The sequence below is a fragment of the Meriones unguiculatus genome, chromosome 10 (genome assembly GCF_030254825.1).
Source record: "Meriones unguiculatus strain TT.TT164.6M chromosome 10, Bangor_MerUng_6.1, whole genome shotgun sequence".
NCBI classification, from domain to species: domain Eukaryota; kingdom Metazoa; phylum Chordata; class Mammalia; order Rodentia; family Muridae; genus Meriones; species Meriones unguiculatus.
The window spans coordinates 89667394-89687602 of NC_083358.1; the positions used below are offsets into that span (position 1 = coordinate 89667394).

At 39.5% G+C, this 20209-nt stretch overlaps 1 protein-coding gene across 2 annotated transcripts; it reads left to right on the plus strand.

Annotated features, from left to right (window-relative positions):
- The first annotated feature begins 473 nt into the window (after nt 1-473).
- Nucleotides 474-18723, plus strand: Vcam1 (vascular cell adhesion molecule 1). 2 transcript variants are annotated; one of them, XM_021642711.2, is made up of 9 exons: nt 474-694; nt 1143-1418; nt 3581-3901; nt 5145-5411; nt 8237-8512; nt 11465-11785; nt 12736-13011; nt 14655-14921; nt 17780-18723. In XM_021642711.2, the coding sequence occupies exons 1-9, from the start codon at nt 631-633 to the stop codon at nt 17938-17940; spliced, it is 2229 nt and encodes a 742-aa protein (XP_021498386.1). In that variant the 5' UTR covers nt 474-630; the 3' UTR covers nt 17941-18723. The 2 variants fall into 2 exon arrangements, with proteins under 2 accessions (XP_021498386.1, XP_021498387.1); XM_021642712.2 differs by having other exon boundaries at nt 478-694; nt 12736-13002.
- The last annotated feature ends 1486 nt before the right edge of the window (nt 18724-20209 follow it).

Sequence of the window (20209 nt, forward strand, 5' to 3'; positions counted from 1 at the left end):
GACAAATAAAGGATACTTTCCTTTTTGCTGAAAGAGAACAATTTTTATTTGTTAAATTGCAAATATATTTCTTAATGAAGAAAACTTAGTGGTTATTTAGCCAGTGATCTCTATCTCTGTCTGTCTGTCTCTCTTTCTCTTTCTATCAGTCTGTCTCTCTCTCTCTCTCTCTCTCTCTCTCTCTCTCTCTCTCTCTCTCACACACACACACACACACACACACACACACAGTGGACAGTTTCAGTTTGCAATGATCTTTGTCTCAAATCTTTTCAGGAAAGATAGCCCTTTCGGAGCTGAAGGTCAGGAAAAGCCTGAGATTTATGGACTTGGAAGTGTCATGTTTCCCAGGACTTAGAATGACTTCAGCACTGAGAGCAGCTGAAGGGGTTAACTTGGGGACTTGGCTGGCTGTCAGTTAAACTTTTCCCTGGCTCTGCCCTGGGTTTCCCCTTAAAGGGATTTCCCTCCGCCTCTCCAGCAGGACCCTTTATAAAAAGAGCAGACTTTCTATTTCACTCACACCAGCCTGGCTGGCTTTGGGAGCTGAACACTTTTCCCAGACACTTTCACGTGGGGCACAAAGAAGGCTTTGAAGCTCCTATTTCTTCAGCACAGCAGCGACTCAAAATGCCTGAGAAGATGGTCACGATTTTTGGAGCCTCAACGGTACTTGGGATACTGTTTGCAGCCTGTAAGTTCCTGACCTTTTTCACATGTCCACAGCTTTTGGTGTGCTATAGAGTTTTGCTATAAAAGCAAATATTTTCACAGAAATGCAGGCAGAGACTTTTTGATACCCTTTTCCAATGTTAAGTGAGTAATTTGGATTATATCAGTAGTAGGTTTATCTCTTTAGTTTCCTGTACTTGGCAATGAAGTCAAACTTAGAAAATGACAAACTAGCTTTGCGCAATGGGCTTCAAGGTCGGAGCTGAGCGTTCTTCTTCACAGTGAGGATTCCAGTTTCTTCCTCAACAGCAACTTCAAGGCTTTGGGACTGTCTTGCTATCAGTCTGAGACAGTTTAAAAAGTAGATCACCCAGGATGTGTTTCGGACACTGCATTGTACAAGAGAGAAAGGACGCAGCATGAGACAGACCAGGGTAAAACTTGCTTTTTTCTTTCTCTTGCTTTTTCAGCTCAAGCCTTTAAAATCGAGACCTCTCCTGAATACAGAACGATTGCTCAGATTGGAGACTCCATGTCCCTGACCTGCAGCACCACAGGCTGTGAGTCCCCATCTTTCTCTTGGAGAACACAGATAGACAGTCCGCTAAATGGGAAGGTGCGGACTGAGGGAACCAAGTCCATCCTGACCATGGATCCTGTCAGTTTTGAGAATGAGCACTCGTACCTGTGTACAGCAACATGTGGCCCTGAGAAACTGGAGAGAGGGATCCAGGTGGATATCTACTGTAAGTGCCCGAAAGAGGTTCTGTTTTCTCTCTCTTTTGGTTGAAAAAAATTCAATGCTGTATTTAATAGAAACTTTTTAAAAGAGTATCTAGATTTTTAGCTAGAGAACACATTTCAATAAAGCCAGGGATAGAAGAAGCTAACTGAGAACAGGAACCCAAATTTTAATCTCTGTGTCCTTGTTTGCATATACATACATACATACATACATATATACATATATATGTATGTATGTATGTATAATGTGAACCTCTCAAAGGTTTTATTAGGTTTCTTTCTCTCTAATCTTCTATCTGGTTGTATTTCTACATGTTCACTTGTTCATATACCTAAAGGAATGATGAGTTCTCTCTTTCTGGAATTTTTTCCATTCACTTATTCTTGTGCACGTTGGTGCTTAAGATCGGCTTGCAGATTAAGGAGCTCTGTAAGTATACAAACCTTCTCCGTAGACGTAATCAAAACATCTATTAACATTTCACTCTTTCAACACTGATAAATTCAAGAGTTTTTGTTGTTGATGCCATGAAGACTTGATTTCAAAGCTCAAAGGAGTTTTTGTCTAATAAATTAGATTTGTCTCAGGAATATGCACAGCTACCCATATTGCACCAGCCTACCCAAAATGCATCCCACTCCCCATCTTCAATGCAGCAAACAGAGCTACCAAGGAGAGTGGGGGATAAATGAGCCCTATAGAAATAATTTGTCTTTGGTTACTAATGGTATCTCTTTCAAAAAAAAATTGTACTCACATAAGACATTTCTTCATAGAACCTCGTTTGATTCATCTTCTAAGCACCTCAGTTCCTTCCTACTGTGCTCAATTAATCGACTTTGCCGATTAACTTTAATTGAAATTTCAACAAACCCCTTGTGTAGCTAGGCTTCCCAGGCAGCTGACCCTGACCGGCTGCTTTCAATTATGCTGGCTGTGTATGCATAGTTTATGTCTAGGCAGCCTCCCGAGCTCTTTGGAAGGCCCTGTTATATAAATATCAGGAAAGAGTAGCAAGTTCTTATATTACCTGTCATAAAACTGTGCGGATTCTAGACACATTTCCTGAAGACTGTGATGGACATAAATAACGGGAGGGGAAATTTAAAATGCTATGTTTTTAGATAATAAGGCATTTCCAGTTCCTCTGCCTCTTGCCCACAAGTACTGTACAGTTAGAGAGTTAAAAAAGAGAAGTGAGGATCATTCTGGATTTAATTATGTCGCCTGTTTTCTTTCTCCCCTCTGCAAGATGCAAGAGTGCCTGTTTCTCACTGTTCTTAGCAGTTAACTCTCCATTCCACATTTGTTGTAATACTCTGTGGAGCTCGGACAGCAACGAGCTGCCATCGTGACAGATGTAATAAGAAGGATAAAGCTTGTGAAAGGGGCTGCGGCACAGTGTGCTCCCTTGTATTGCCAGGCTCGGTCGAGTGCTGGTTAGAACACAACCCCAGGCTTTTGGGGGAATGGATCTAGTATGGAGAGATTGCAAAGGAATGCCTTCCTGGTGGATGGATCCTTGCCAGAGGTCTCCTTTTCAGAAGCCAGCCCTTTAAAGCCATTCTCCGTATTTCTAGGCGGTCATAGATGTAATCCTCCTTTGTGATGCCCTTTCTGAGCGCTGGGCTTCTGGAATGTAGAGCTGTATCTGCACTATCGTAGGAGAACAGGGTGCAACATGGCACTGGAATCATAGTGCAGAGGAACAGCACACATGAGCTTTGCTCCCAGCCTGTGCTGGCTGCGTGACCAAGGCTGGTTCTGCAATCACACTATGTCCAAGTTTCCTTTTCTGTGACATGTGGTCTCTATCACCCAGGGTTATAGTAAAAGAAAAGAAAACAAAACAAAACAAAAAAAAGAAAGAAAGGAAACTTCTTTATGTTACATCTATAGATGAATTTCAATAGATATTAGGCTTTTCTTTCTTCTTTTCTTTACAGGATTAAAACAGAAATGGCCTCTAAAACGTGGTTAATTCGAATACTTGCTTCCTGAGTCTATCACAAACCATGACTAGCTACTTAAACAATTAGTTACGCTGAATTAAGCCTAGTGTTAACAAAAACATTTGTTTTTGACTTGTATTGTGTTAAGACAGTCAGAGAAGTTATCAACAGGAGCCAAAAAGTCTACTTGTGCATTCATTTGTCTTTGCAGCATTCCCTAAGGATCCAGAGATTCAACTGAGTGGCCCGCTGGAAGTTGGGAAGCCTGCCACGGTCAAGTGTTTGGCTCCTGATGTTTACCCACTTGACAGGCTGGAGATGGATCTATTGAAAGGTGACCATCTCATGAAGACTCAGGAGTTTCTAGAAGAGATGGAGAAGAAGTCTCTGGAAACCAAGAGTTTGGAAGTGACCTTTACTCCTGTCATTGAGGATACTGGAAAAGTTCTTGTTTGCCGAGCTAAATTACACATTGACCAAATTGATTCTGTACCCAAAGAAAGAGAGACTGTGAAAGAAGTGCAAGTCTACAGTAAGTACTCACAGGGCAAGCTCTGCTCTATGGGAATTTAGTCTTGGATACGGATTGTTTTATTTATTGTTATAATAAACATATCAAGTAGTACACAAGGGACGTGTAGTTTTACTGCATTGTTTATCCGAGATATGATATTGTAAAAGGTATTGTTAAAAAAATAGGATACTGGCTTGGGTTTAGAGTGTCATGTCTCCCTGTTAGCTGAGTGACCTTAAGGTTGTTTAATTCCTCTACTTTCTCAGACGTCTGTCAAGGAGGGATCATCATAATACTATCTGCTTGAACAGTAGAAAATGGCTTAAGCGATAAAATGTTTTATAAACGCTTACATTAATCCTTGAAACATTGGTTTCACAGATTTATAAAAATTGACAAGATCTCTGTGTGTGTTTGTGTGCACATGCACGCACACACGTGTGTACATGACTGTGCTCACACGTACACACGTGCGATAGGTGAGAAGGTGTTAGGGTTTGTCTTCTAGCTCTGGAGACTGCTGGCGGATATGAAGCCTTCTTCTTATATTAGAATTGTGTCTAATGGAACTCATTGTACTCTGTTAAAACTCAAATATTATGTACCACTCTGAGCACTGTATTTCAGAGTCGGTGTCAAGGACAATTTATTTACCCAAAGCACAATGAAATTTTTTAAAAAGGTTTTTAAAAGCCTTTGGAGAAAACAATCACGATAAAGAATATTTCTCTTTATAGAATACAACATTTTGAAAGAGAGGCATAGTCGAGTTATTAAAAGGCAGCTGCACGAGAAAGAACAGTTACATTTCTCTGGAAGATCAGAGTGCTGGACTATGGCCTCTGTATAAACGCTAGTTGCTTCCAGGAAATTTTCAGCTCAGTAAGAGAATTTTTCAATAATAAATGATATTTAAAAGCCAACCTGATGGACCCAGGTAGGTTGTCTCCCCCAGTTAGTGCTGAAGCTGACCTGGATGTGCTTCTGGCAAGTTCCTCCACAGGACTCTAGTCCTCAGGCAAAAGGCAGAAACAGTCCCTGAAAGCACCAAATATCAAAACACTGTAATTTACTGGTTAGCAAGTAGACTGGCTGAATTTTTTTTTTTTTTTTTACGATTTGGTGATTCTTGACTCCAACTTTGCAGAGCAGTTTTACCAACTTTGTGGGGGACCATAGCGCAGTCTACAAGAGAAATAAATCTCCCCGTTGGATGGAGGTGGTGCTTAACGTGGACTCTTATTATCCTCTACCTTTTCAGCCCCCCCAGAGAACACAGTCATCTCCGTACATCCCTCCACCAGGCTTCAAGAGGGCGATGCTGTGACGATGTCGTGTTCCAGCGAGGGTCTACCAGCTCCCGAGATTTTCTGGCTCAAGAAATTAGATAATGGAATTCTACAACCCCTCTCCGGCAACGCCACCCTCACCTTAATTGCTATGAGGATGGAAGATTCGGGAATTTACGTATGTGAAGCGGCTAATCTGATTAGGAGAGACAGAGCAGAGGTGGAATTAATTGTTCAAGGTGAGTGGCTTGTGATGAGGTGCCATTGTTGAGAGTTGAGCAATAGTGACACAATGCTAATGTTGAAGTTCCTTCCTTAAATTTGCTTGGTGGCCCATCTGGCAGTCATGTGCTTCATTGTGTATACATACATACATACATACATATATATTCCTTTCTCCCAGCACCTCCACACTTTAACAGCTCATGTCCTTTATTAGCTCATGTCATTTCACTGTTGTCCTGTTTCATGGCTTGTTCTTTCTCCTGCCTTGTGGAAGCTGGCATTCTCATGTTACTTCACTTGGTCTTCACACTCCATATACCCGGGAACTGCACTGCTACATACATGTTATTACTGGATGTATGTTCCCATCCCGAATTACCTGATCATGACCCTTCCACCTCAAAATGACTCCCTCCGATCCCTATGGCTGAGAGTTTGAGCCAACTCTCTTGCCTTTGCCTTGGTATGTAATTTCCCATTTGGGATTTTGCAAGATCTTCTTAAATAGCAGCATTTCCCAAATACCAGCTGTACTTCTGGCCCTTTATATAAGATATCTACAGTCTTGAAGAACTAAAGTAGGAGTATTTTCTTTCCATTTTACAGATGGGAGGATAAAGTCTCAGATTAATAATGGCATCAATTAACTGTACACCTGATGCTTGCCTAGAGTTTTACATTCTACTTCACGTTATCTTGGTCTTTACCATGTTCTGGGAGGTAGCCGGAAAACGCAGGTGCAATGTATCTCATCATTTTCATAGAGCCAGATAGCTTTTAGTTGCATTCATAGGCTCCTCTTAATTAAAAAAAAAAAAACAACAAACAAACAAAAAACCATGCTCTTTCAATTGTAGCCAATTTTTCTCTATTTTAAAAATTAATTTAAAATAATTGGCCAGCAAAAAGTATATGCATATTATACAATGTGGAATGACTAAGTCAAAATATATACTTTAGTAGGAGCACAAAAAAATGTGTGGCTTTGAATGTGTCTGTTCACTAAACTGAAAGCTTCTTAGACTCGGGAGTCAGGTGCTCCCTGTGTTTGTGTATGCACCTTTGAATGGATTAATAACTGACTAGTACAGTACCTGACACATAATAATAATAATAATAATAATAATAATAATAATAAATAAGTGCTTAGTAAACACTAGCTGAATAAAAACATACAATGTAAACATGGAGAACACATTTTTATAATCCATGAAAACATGGACTTTAAGTTTAGAGGGTTGAGAAAGTAGAATTCAAAGATCACTACTTGATTAACTCAGGTAGGTTACTATTCTCAAATGATCAAAAAGGACATTATATGGCTAAAAGTGTGGATCGTTGTCTGTCCTGGAATACCTGCATCCTGTAACATTGGGCCCTATTTCAAATGGGCAAAAGAAATGTATTCCAGGCTTGGGAAAGGGGGTGCTTTATATAATGTCATGTGAGCTAGTAACAACCTTTAAGTGCTGAAGTTAGAAGGGCCCTTCAGCTACTCTGTTTGCAGGCAGGAAGTGAATCTCCTCCTGAGTTCCTCATTCTCACACCAGCATGGACAGAACTTGGCCAGCTTCAGTTACTGATCTGAATAAATTTTTTAAAAATATAATAGCATAGTAATGTATTGGGGGAGAATCTTCTTTGGAAAAAATACTACAATGCTACTATTACACAGAAAAGCAATTTTTCCTGGTACAGAAAAGAACAATGCAAAATGGAGGATTATGTGCTGAGATTTCCTCCTGTCTCCAGCCTGCAAGAACACTCTAGTAATTTTCTTTGGGGATCCATATACCAAACTGTAGAGTTTCCCAACTACCCCCAGGGTTTTCAGAGGAACAGAATCAAGATTTAGAATTCTTTATCTCAAAATATGTCATCTCATCCACACCTCTGTAGCTGGTGGCTGGAGAACATTTTGGACATTTGAGTTTTCCCTGATCACTCAGCTTTCTACCCTAAATGGGTACAAAGTATTTTGATAATACATCAAACATACTTAATGTAAACTTAATGTCATCTTTATTTTGCTTTTAGTGTGACTCTCAAAGACACTACTCTATATTGGAACTCCAATCCTTAGATATCTATGAATGTTTTTTTAAGGATACTGAATCTACTTAGAGCACATTTTGGCGCAATTTCCCCGTAACTCTTTTAGATTTAAGTTTATCCTTAGACGAGGATGACTTGATTTATTTGTCTAGGAACAGAAAAGCTAGAATCTCAAGCCAGAGCTATCTCACATCAAATTTCAGTTATTCCACTTGCAAATTTAGCTTAAGCCTTCTAGCATTTCTGAGCCTAAATGTCTTAAAGAAGAAATAGGATAGGAGCTAGGAGAAGAGAAGGTGAGGACACAGGAGAACGAGGAAGTAGAAAAGAAATCATAGTACCAGCTAATGAAATTGTTCAGGGAATGAAGTGAGACAAGGCAGGCACAGAAAGCAGAAAGCATGATGCTTGACACGCAGAAACCACTGGACGATTTGAGGTCCTGCACCCTCACAGTGAGTCGATTGACTACGCAGAGCAGAGGTTGGGTCGTTTCCCTGAAAAGCTGTTTCCAGCATCATATTCTTGACAAGTTGTTATCTACACTTATTCTGATTGCCTGACTCAACAGAGCAGCCCGAGTCCGTTCTTAAAAGATGTGGCCTTATTCCTGACAGCTTCCCAATTGAAAGGAGTAATTTCTTCTTGGCACAGATAGCAGCTGAACAGAGATCAAGAAAGATAAACATTGAATATGGAAATATGATGTAATAATAGAAGAATCTTATCTGTTATTCATCTTGTTCTTTCTTTTCTTTTTTCCCCCCTCCTCTTCCCTTTTCAGAGAAACCATTTACTGTTGACATCTCCCCTGGACCCCGGGTTGCTGCACAGATTGGGGACTCGGTTGTCCTGACATGTGCTGTTGTTGGCTGTGACTCCCCTTCTTTTTCTTGGAGAACCCAGATAGACAGCCCCCTCAATGGGGAGGTGAGGAGTGAAGGGGCCAAGTCCACACTGACACTGAGCTCTGTGAGTTTCGAGAATGAGCACTCTTACCTGTGCACTGTGACCTGCGTGCGGAGGAAACTGGAAAGGGGAATCCAGATGGAGGTCTACTGTAAGTGGAATTCAAAACCAGCAAACCTGATTTCCATCCTCTCCTCTAGTTCCTCTGGAAGAATAAGAATGTGAATGCGTAATGGTATCCGTTTATGTGAAGAGAGATCTGGCATTGTAAATCATCCCTAGATCTCTGGACGTGGTTCAATGCACTACAGGTGGCTCAGCTCTTCAGTGTGTATTGTGTATGTTTACAGCACGTGCACATGGCTGGTCTTATTCTCTCCTCGTGTGCTTGACCATACTCTAGGTTCTGCTTCTCTTTCCTTCCGCATGTGCATAGGGTATGTGGAGGTGGTGAGTGAGAGGAGACGGGGCTGGGGCGGGGTGGGAGCTGTGCCCCTTCAGATAGCTACTAAGTGAGTAGTGACTGCCTCATTATACAAATTGTGAGTGAGCTTCAAGCCTGACTTTTGATTTATTTCATTCTGTTTTGAGACATTAGGGATGGAACCCAGAGCTTTGCACATGCATAGCTTTGTTTTGTTTTCTTGCTTTTAATGATCACTTAAAAAGTCTTATTCTGCCATCTTTGAGAGATAGATTTTCTGTGTGTGTAGTATTCATTGTTTTTAAATAATGGATCACTGTGCTTTGCTCATTGTCACCTTCCTGTGACTCTGTCTTATCTGCCCCCCATCTCCCTTTCTTTTCCCAAATAGTCATGCTTCTGATTAGAGGTAGCATGTTTGTATTGCATGTAAATAATACATTTAAAATAATATATTATGCATTACTATGTATAGTAGTTATATTTCATATAGCATATATATAATATAGTATTTAAAATAAGAATATAATATTTTAGATACTATTCTGACTTTTTTCATTAAAGAAGAAATAATGGAAGGCCTATGGGGCTAAGGGGCAGGTGGCAGGGGAAAGGGAGAAGTGCAGGAAGACGCCTACTGTGTTAAGGCAGATTGAAAAGTGGATCTGCAGGATTCAGACAGGAACAATGGGAAACAGGAGAGTGCCAGAAATGAAGGCAGGTTTTACTCAGTCTGAGTGTGGGGCGGTCTGCAGCAGAATCAAGCGTCAATAGCAGCTATACAGTTGAGTTACACTGTGAACAAATGGCACACACGTTCTTGTCCCCTCCTTTTATAAATTACTTTAATAAAAACACTTTCCAAGCCCCAGTATCCATGAATTTCACATTACTGGGATCCCTCAGTCTACTCTGAATGAACAATAAACCTTGCAGTGACCACATGACTGTTATCTGGGGAGGGTGGGGCGCCCTGTTTTATTCACTCAACTCCAGAGAACATATTGTCAGGATTTTCCATCTAAAGCCCTGTCCAAACTTATGTTAACCTTCAGGATCTTTTTTCAGAAAAAGAGAGGGCCTGTTAAGAGATGGGAGGTTAAACTTTAGTGTTTCATCGTGTTACCCAGAGTCCAGGATCTGCTGGTGTAGCCACATTCCCAACAGAAATAAGTGTGATAGCTTATTGCAATGTGGACATGTTTGAAAAACTACCATTTTAACAAAGTTTTACTTAAGGACAAGTGTTTAGCTTCGTTTGGGGGAGGGTTGTTCTGTTTTGTTATTAATTTTACCTTGATAATTATCTTAGTGTCATTTTTGTTAATTTACATAGCATGCATTGTGAATGCTATATACATGAGAGAATGCCTAGTCAGATTCTAAGCAATATGGTTATAACGGTTTACTTTCTTATTGATGCTCAGAGTTAACATACAAAGAAGTGCCTTCATCATGGCACCGTCAGTCTGTGTCATTACGCCTTCTTCTCATTCGTTCCCCTTTCCCATCACTCTCTCCAGGTCTGTCTCTTTTCTAATGGCTCCCCTTCCCATCCCCCAGACACTCTCCCTTTCTTCTTTCCTTTTGCATGTATTCTAGTACCCCTTCTAATCCTCACAGCCTGTACAATTTCTTCCAATTCTCCCATGATCTTCTTTTTAGGTCTATGACCTGCAAGCACATCCATATCAATACATTCATGTGTACGATTTAAATTTTAAATTTAGGTTTCACCTATGTGAGAAAACATACAGTTTTAAGTTCTTTTCTTTGTTTATTTTGATGGAACTCACTCTGTCAAACAGACTGGCCTTGAACTCAAAGATCTTTCTCTGACTCCCATAATGCTTATACTACCACACTGGGCTGGCAGTTCATTTCTCAATTACAAGAATTACCTGATCTGGAGGCAGAAGTAGGCAGATCCCTGTGAGTTTGAGGATAGTCTAGTTTAAACAGAAAGTTCTAGGTCAGCCAAGCCTAAAAAGAAAGATTCTGTCTTAAAAATAAAGTATAAAAAATTCTCAAAAGTATTTAAAACTTATTGCCTAAATTTATTCATAAAATAAACCAAATTTTGATAAACTAACCAAATTGAGAACTGTAGTGTGAGTCTCATTTGATACTGGAAAAACTATGTACTCAAGACTCATAGAGGCAGACTCTGTCTAGGTGTGTATAGTGTGAAAAGTCTCATTTGTCCATGTTAGTTCCTTTTTCTAGCTATAAGTTAAGTTAAATGATAATCATTTTATCAGACTGCTCAGAAGAAGGAGATAATGAAGGCTGTTGGTATTAGCTTATATTTGGTAATTACTATATCATGACAAATATTTAAAACATTTAAGTTATATAGTTAATTGATAAGATGGCAGAAGCCTTTGTGCCCTTAGAAAAGAACAGGCAAGATGGCATCATTAGGAGAGAAAAATAAGGAGTAAATGCATTTATTACTCATTGTCTTAAAATACTAGATATCTTTGTTTCATTATTTATAATTAATATTATAATTGTGTCGTTATACTTAACGGTATTACTTATGACTTGGACCTGAGACCACACTGTTCCCAGCTGATCAAAAGCTGTCACTTTGAGACTTTTGCATTTCATAGAGTCTGGAACTCAACTTTTCCTTGAATATCACATGTAAGTATTATTTTTACTTGATACCTGCAGCATTCCCGGAAGACCCGGAAATTGAGATGAGTGGGCCCCTTGTGTACGGGAGACCTGTCACTGTGAACTGCACAGTCCCGCACGTGTACCCTTTTGACCATCTGGAGATTGAATTACTGAAGGGGGAGACTACGCTGATGAATAAAGATTTTTCGGAGGAAATGGGCATGAAATCCCTAGAGACCAAAAGTTTGGAAATGACCTTCATCCCCACCATGGAAGATACTGGGAAAGCTCTTGTTTGCCTGGCTAAATTACACAGTGGTGAAACGGAATCTGAACCCAAACAAAGGCAGAGTACACAGACTCTTTATGTCAATGGTAAGAGCATGTGTGGAGCAACTACAACTGAATATGGATTTCTTTGTTATGTTTGCCAGGAGGAGTTAGAAGGTTAATGTTTGAAACCCCTGTGAAGAAACGGGAAAAAAAATCTAGATAATCGTGATTATAGCAAATCATTCTTCATAACATAAAACAAACTATTATTTATGTATGATCCTATGCATTGACATTCAAGAATGGGCCAGCCAGGCAGCTACTCAGCCCTGATGAGGTTCAGTAGAGCGCAATCAGGCATCTTCAGGCAGGCCAGCAGCTGGCTTGCCACGGGTAGCTTCACTGAAGGTGTCTCATGAGCGTGGTTCCACTGATCATTTCTTAGTGTGATGTCATCCTCAGGAAAGGTAGCCAGAACAGAGCTGAGAAAGGTGGTGAGGAAAGTCACCTCATAAAGCTCCTGTCAGGAACATCTTTTCACCCATCTCATTTCATACACATCCTACTGTCCAAATGATCAACCCAGGTTCAAGGGGTAGTAAAAGGGTTTTTCTTATTCACAATGGATATTACAATGCATCCTGCTTAGGCAATACATACCATTGTGTGTGTGTGTGTGTGTGTGTGTGTGTGTTTCCACACTTTTCTCTTTTCTCCCTTAGAAAGAGTCAGTTCCATCTTGCTCTGGTTCTTCTTCATTGGGTCACACAGAGGCTTTGAATCCCCATCTTGCCCAAACATTATGCTATACTTGATTTTCTATGCTTTGACATCAAGAGAGTTCTACAGAGCTTTTTACCATTTGAAAATATCCACATTTCCTTTGCATCATAACTCCCATTGGATCTTCTCCACAGAAACTTTCTGGGCTGGTTATCACAGTTTGTAAACTATATTAACCCAGAGTCAATTGCCTAGTTTTACAACATTGACTAGACTCTTTGGAATTCAGGGCATAAGTGGGTCAAGCTAAGTGTCTTTTTTTTTTTCAGTTGCCCCCAGCAAAACCACCATCTGGGTCAGCCCCTCTCCTGTCCTAGAGGAAGGCAGTCCCGTGAACTTGACCTGCTCAAGCGATGGTATTCCAGCTCCAAAAATCCTGTGGAGCAGACAGCTAAATAATGGGGAAATGACGCCTCTTTCTGAAGATACTACACTCACCTTAATGTCTACAAAAATGGAAGATTCCGGCATCTACGTGTGTGAAGGGATTAACCAGGCTGGAATCAGCAAAAAGTCAGTTGAACTGATTATCCAAGGTGAGCAGGGTATGTCTGTTAATCTATGGCTAGTTTATTTCCTATGGAATTACTGATGGCAGACAAGGTCCTCTTTGAAAAGAAAGCCTTTGGGGCCAGAGAGATGGCTCAGCAGTAAGGAGTGCTAATTGCTCTTACAGGTGACTTAGGTTGTGTTCCTAGCACTCACATCAGGAGGCTCAGAACTGCCTGTAACTCCACACTCTGTCCTTGCCTCCATGGACACTGCACTCACACACACAGAACTCACATAGACACATACAAATATGCGTAACTTAAAAATAAAAATAAACCTTAAAAAGAGGGAAAGACCTTTACTTCAAAACTTCAATTACATTCTAAAAATATTTAAAAATAAATTTAAAAAGCAGTTCCACACTGTGCCTGGGATGGATTTTTATTCAAGGCCAAATCAATTGCCCTAAAATCCCAGTCATCTCAAGTGAAATGCACGCTCTAGAAACTAAGCTAGAAGTTCAGGAACACATAGGAGAGCATGTTTTGATGAAGAAACAAGGGTCGGAAATGATTTAGGATCAAAACCATCACTGAACAGGGCTGAACAGGACCCTGAGAAGCAGCTTCCAAGAAGCTACTCAGGATTTGTTTAGATACTCAAGAGGGTACCTTTGGTAAACTCTGAGATTAAAGGTTACAGTGATTGTGCCCTCTGGCCCTCAGCCTGCCAGTATGGAACATTGGGGTTAATATAGATGTACGTCTCACTTCTAGAGGATAAAGGACCCAAGAATGATAATACAACAATTTCTGCTTGGCACATTGAAGCCATAGGCTCTCATGGGCAAAATTATGAAGCAATCAACGTTCATTGCCCCAAAAGATTTTTCTCTGGGAGCACTGGGGTTACTCTCTTGTGCATCTCTTGCTATAATTACTGTTAAGATATATGCTGGGCATTGTTGTCGCCACCTCATTTCACTGAGGTCTGTAATTCAAATTAATTAAAAAAAAAAAAAAAGAACCTGGGGAGGGTATCACATAATCCCAAAGAAAACCATCAGGAGAGTCTGAAGTCAGCTTGGGCAACACAGTGTGACCATCTAAGAGAAAAGGAAACCCGAGGATGGATATCATGGCCCTGTGGCCTTGGAGGAGCATCAAAGTGACAAAATAGATGGTCTTAAGCAAGTGTTTCTAAAACAGACCTTCGGTGTTTCCCTCTAAAACTTGTTGTTCTGACTCAGATGAGATCAGCAAGACCTTGAGACTTGATCATTGGTAACTATGCTCTTCACAACAGTAAACAGTAAATTTCCTGGTCAGGAAGCACCTAGCTCAAAAGGCTTTTGTACTTCAAGGAAAATTTTTGTTGATAAATGTGATTTTTAAAAAGTAAAGCTTTTTTTCCCATATTTGAATTCTACAGCTTCTTATTAAATATCTAATGTTTGTCTTTGTCTGGGTATAAAAAAATTTATATTAAGAATAGGGGGAAAAAAGCCTGAGATGTGTCTTCTCTAGCTTGGAATATGATCATTTATAATTGGGCAGATGCCCCACTTCTTTGCCTGCTTTCCTTTCAGCTCATGCAGAAAGCATCACAAATAGCTTGGCAGAGACAGCCGATGTCCTCAGTCTGTGTGGGATTGCTGTCCCCTTGCCCCCCAACTAACTGTCCCTTCTCTCCTCAGTCTCTCCAAAAGACATACAGCTCACAGCCTTTCCTTCTGAGAGCGTCAAAGAGGGAGACACTGTCATTATCTCCTGCACTTGTGGAAACGTGCCCGAAACGTGGATAATCCTGAAAAAGAAAGCAAAGACAGGAGACATGGTTTTAGAATCGGTTGATGGCTCATACACCATCCGAAAGGCACAGCTGCAGGATGCTGGAGTGTACGAGTGTGAATCTAAAACTGAAGTTGGCTCACAATTAAGAAGTTTAACACTTGATGTGAAAGGTTAGCTTTCTCTGTTTGCCTTTTTTTTTTAATTATTCAAAGTTTCCAAGGAGAATAGCAAGTTTCTAGTATTAGACAAAATTGGCAAAAATGAGACTGAATTCTGGGCTGAGCGACTGTTTCTTAATGTTTCTTGGAATAATCAGGCACAGCTGTTCCATCCTATAGCATTTAGCCAGGAAGTGGACATTAATCATCGGTGAATGTGGAATTCACATTTGTTATTTTTTTTTTCAAAGTTGCCAATTCATCATTGGTCTCTGAGGTTTTAGATTTGCTAAGTGTTTAGCCATATATTTTGCAACCTTTCCCCTAGTGTAAAAAGAAACTAAGGAATTGGGACAGGCAGGGTAGAAAAACAACCCTCCGCAGACTTTGCTCCCCACTGCAAAGAAGCTCTGCTTTTCAGAGTACAGAATGACTGCATATTTTCTGCATGGCTCTTTTGTGAGGATGCTAATTGGGGATAGTGGCCTGGATCCAAAGCACGATCTCTAGATTTCACAAGAGCTTCCTTTGAAATCCATGCCCCAATTGTCCAACTTTAACCTGATGAAGAAGGGAAGAGCGATGGCTCCATGAGAGACATATTGGCACTCCTCAATTTCCTTTTCTACCTTGTGAGTGCCTGCTAATTTTATTGATGCTAGCCTTGACTAATGAGCCTTGGATCCTTTGCATGGCAAAGAGCTGTTGTATGTTGAAATCCAGGCTGGTAGAGTAGACAACATGCTAATGAATGCCAACTCTGAAGAGGTCTGGCATTAACTATGAGAGCTAACTACCCTCATGTCGGTTTAGAGAAAATCTAAACCCAAGTACAAACACAGATAAAATTTTTACTAACCAAGTTCCTCAAGATTAAAAACCTTATCATACATATTTTTTTATTTCTTTATAGCACCTCTTCATTTCAGAGGACTATAAATATATCCACTTAGAAATGTTAAAGAAGGATAAATTATCTTAATTACATGTCAAACTTCTAGTCACCCACTTGTGGAGAAAACAACCCTATGTATTCAAAGAATGGGACACTGTGTTCCACCATATCACTGGGCATGACACGGTGTGTGTAGCTCTTGCCTTCAGAGGTAGACTGAGATCTCAGTTATGAGTAGGCTGAGCTGTGTCTTCCTCTGGCTAGCTCTAACTTCGCCTAGCACCAGGAAATTACACTCCTAAGATTTCTGTCATCCTGTGTGTGCACAGCTGTTTCTCTTCAAGACCCTGAAAGCCACTTCTTCCATTTATAACTTTCTCTTTCACACATTGTCTTCTCTAATTGCTTAATTAATTTCTTAATGTATTTGCCACTTTTAATTTACCCTTTAAACAAACAATGAAAGCATGTTAGTCACCCAGGCAGACATTCATGTTACCAGTGTATAGATGATTTCAAATAGCTGCATATGAATAGAGATCAAATATTGACCTGTTTTTTTCCCACTGGATAGTTTGAATGGGTTTTTCTTTGTAGTTAGTTGAGAATTATTATTTATTTTGCCTTTTTTGGTTTTGGCTTAAATGCATTCCATTAATAAAAATGACCAGGAATCTTTAAGACTTTCAAGGTTTATAGACTCAATAAAAAATGTGTTAGAATATTGTCCTAGCAACTGGCTCAATTTTGAGTTTTCAAGAGATGTCTGAGGAAAAAAAACCTGAAAAGCAAAGCTGATAATTTAATTGAAAAGAAGGCAATAACAAAAATACTTCGGCTTAGATTGTCATCAATATTGATGCCTAACCACAATTATGATGAGTAGCTCATTAAATCAATTATGATGAGTAGCCCATTAGATCAGTTCTACCAAAGGAAAGCAGAAAAATGAAGCCATCATGGAGTTTAAGGTGAAGCATCATTTTTATCCTTTAGTAACTCACCCGTGTGATACTAATGAGTCTTTTCTACTTGAGTGTTTTGAAAGCTTTAAAAGGAATTGTCATTTTCAGCACTGTATGTATGACTATGTGGCAATATGGTAGGATTTAGAAGGAAAAAAATTTATTAGTAGTCAATATTTTGCTGCTACCCAGAATGCCAAGCAGTGTCTTAAGTGCTTGCTAGCTGTGAAGCATCTCATACAAACACAGCTATCTCCATAGAGTCTTCAGTCAAGAGAAGAAAACAGATTTAACAGATGAATACATGGTCAAACGCTGAATTGCAAGCTGTTAGGGGATATGAAAGTGTGGTGGTTGGGTTCTGAGGGAATGTTGGAATATCAGCTCTGATCACAGGAAATGATCAGAGAATGCGCTCTCCGAGTAACTAAGACTTCTCCTTAAATGAAATGTCTGAAGAGCATCAGTAAATCAAGAGAGCAGATCACTGCTGGAGGGGATTACTCATATAAAGATGCTTTTGCTTCAGACAAAGAAACACAGCATATAAAACACATGCCAGCCAGCCGTTGACAAGAATGCTCTATCTCTTACTTAATGGCCATACTCTGAGTGTTGTAAAGATTGTCTTAGAGAACTCTTAGATGTTTCAGTTCATGCCAGTCAGAGTCACGGGGCTTTACTAGATATTTCTGATTCCTGCTCTTATAAAACAGATCACCAAAATGTGTGCTTTCTCCCTTCCATTTTTCACCAAAAGCAATCTTTTAAAATCCAAGTTTTTTGAATCAAGAACTGTCACCCTCATGTACCCATCATGAGCATAACAATCATGAGCTACTTATTTGGATTTTATTTTTAAAAATGTGTTATATGAGTCTCAATGGTCCTCAACATAGCTTTTATCGTTCCTTCTTTGAAGAACTCATTGTACTGTTACAAATAAAACACAAGAAAAGTTATTTCCGTCTGTGCTAGACATTAATTATATCCATTTGGTTATTTTCCAGGAAGAGAAAATAACAAAAACTATTTTTCTCCTGAACTCCTTGCGCTCTACTGTGCATCCTCCTTGATAATACCTGCCATCGGGATGATCATTTACTTTGCAAGAAAAGCCAACATGAAAGGATCATACAGTCTAGTGGAAGCACAGAAATCAAAAGTGTAGTTGATGCCTGACATGTTCGAGAAAAAGACATTATTTATAAACCCCAGACTTTTAATACTCTTTATCATTCCACCTCTCCACTCCCTCAAACCAAGCTAAGCACTCAGACTTCCCAGAACCCTTCTCAGTAGAGAAGGAAAAGAAGTGGCTACTTGAGACCTTGCTGAATGCAAGAAGTCAGCCAGAAATGTTCTGCGTGACAAGTCCCCATCATTGAAGTGACTGGAAAAGTCCCATGATGTGTATATAAGTAGCATAATCTGTATATATGTAAAATAAAATTATGCCATCTCAAGGCTTTTAGAATAGCAGCACTCCATGTGCTAGTCAGAATGTAATCAAAAAGTGTTGCTTGGACTGAATGTTGGAGCTTAATGCATCTTAGGAAAGTTTAATATTAATATTAACGTTGACTAGGCAGCTGACCAGTGTCACCTTTTTATGCTTTATTTTCTTCAACCTAATTTTATTCCTATGAATTTTATTGACAATGATTTCACGTTTTAAAAAGAAGCCAGGGTTTTATATTTTTATGGGCAAATGGTAAAGAGGTCACTGGGTTGACTTTCAGGTACTATATTCCTAATGATTAATAAGTTTTTTCTACATGGTACAGTATGGTACAGGGATGTGTTTCTTCATCGGGATCTTGTGTAATAACTAACATGCTTTAGAAGGCAACTTCTTTTGACTGATCTTTTATAAGTAGAACAGTAAACTGAAATTTTCTGAACATGGAAGAGTTGTGTTTTGTTTGTAATAAATTGTCTCTTTTAATTATTATCTTGTTCTTCTGGAGTTGTCAGTTATACGAACTACCAACATAACACAGATGCTCAAAAAAGTGCTCTTCAGACTACTCTTTATCAAAATCACCACGAGAATCTGATAAAATCAACAGACTTATTCATATCATCTCAACTTAATGAATTAAGATCTGTAGTTTGTCATAGACAAGAGCCTAGCATAGTCATGACCGGAGATGCTTTATCCAGACTGATGGAAAGAGATGCAGAGACCCACAGCCAAATATTAGGCAGGGCTTGGAAACCCTGCAGAAGAGGGGGAGGAAGGATTGAAGGAGCCAGAGGGGTCAAGGACACCACAAGAAAACCTACAGAATCAAGTAACCTTGGCTCATAGAGGCTCAAAGAGACTGAACCAACAATCAAGGAGCCTTCGTGGATCTGACCTAGGCCCTTCGCATATATGTTATGGTGCTTGTCTTCTTGTGGTATTCCTAACAGTTCCTACTTTTGGGACCCTTTTCCTCCTACTGGTTTGCCTCATCCAGACTTAATATGAGGGAAAGTGCCTAGTTTTCTTGCAACTTGATATATCTTGTTTTATTGATAACCCTGGGAGGCTTGCCCTTTTCTGAAGGGAAATAGGAGGCTGAATAGATTGAGGAAGAGAGAAAGTAGAGAGGAGAGACTGGGAGGGGAAGAGGGAAGGGAAACTGCAGTCAGGATGTAATATATGAGAAAATAATAAATTACAAAAATTAAAGATCAGTAGTTTGGGGTGCTTACAGTCTGAAATAATTAAGTTAAAAAATAATATATCCACTATATAATACGTACAAAACATTGGCAAAAAATTAACATTTGGTGCATACTACAAAGACTAAGAAACAAAATTCTATTATTTTCCAGGTCATCTTGTATGCCTAATACAGGTAGTAGCTCTCTTCCCACTGAGCCAGTAAGTCTTGAATTACAAGCTTGGTCATTTTCTTTGTCTGGATGTTTTGTAGCTATAAAAGTAATTCTAAGTAGTACATATGTTTGCTAGGTTTTGAACTGTATATAAGCAAAATTAAATTATATGTGTGATTTGTGACTTTATTCTTTTATTCAAACACTTTTTCTTGCACAGCTCAACCATGCTGTCAAGCACAGTCATAGATCATTTGTTTTCAGTGTTCTCCAGAGTTTCACTCTGAGACTTTATAATTTCTTATTCATCCCTCTTTTTATTAACAGGTATTTGCATCTTTTCTGATGTGAGAAGAAGCTCCTATAAACATAATTGTAATATGAGAACTCATGAACATTACCATGCTTTAAGGTTATATTTAGAAATATATGTGTATATTTGTATATATATGTGCATGTCCTAGAACCCCTGAACAGAGGTAGCCCATGGCAGTTCAGTATCCAAGTGGCCTCCATAGTAATGGGGACAGGGACTGCCTCTGACATGAACTGATTGACCTGCTCTTTGATCACTGCCCCCTCACCCCCAGGGAGGAGCAGCCTTACCAGGT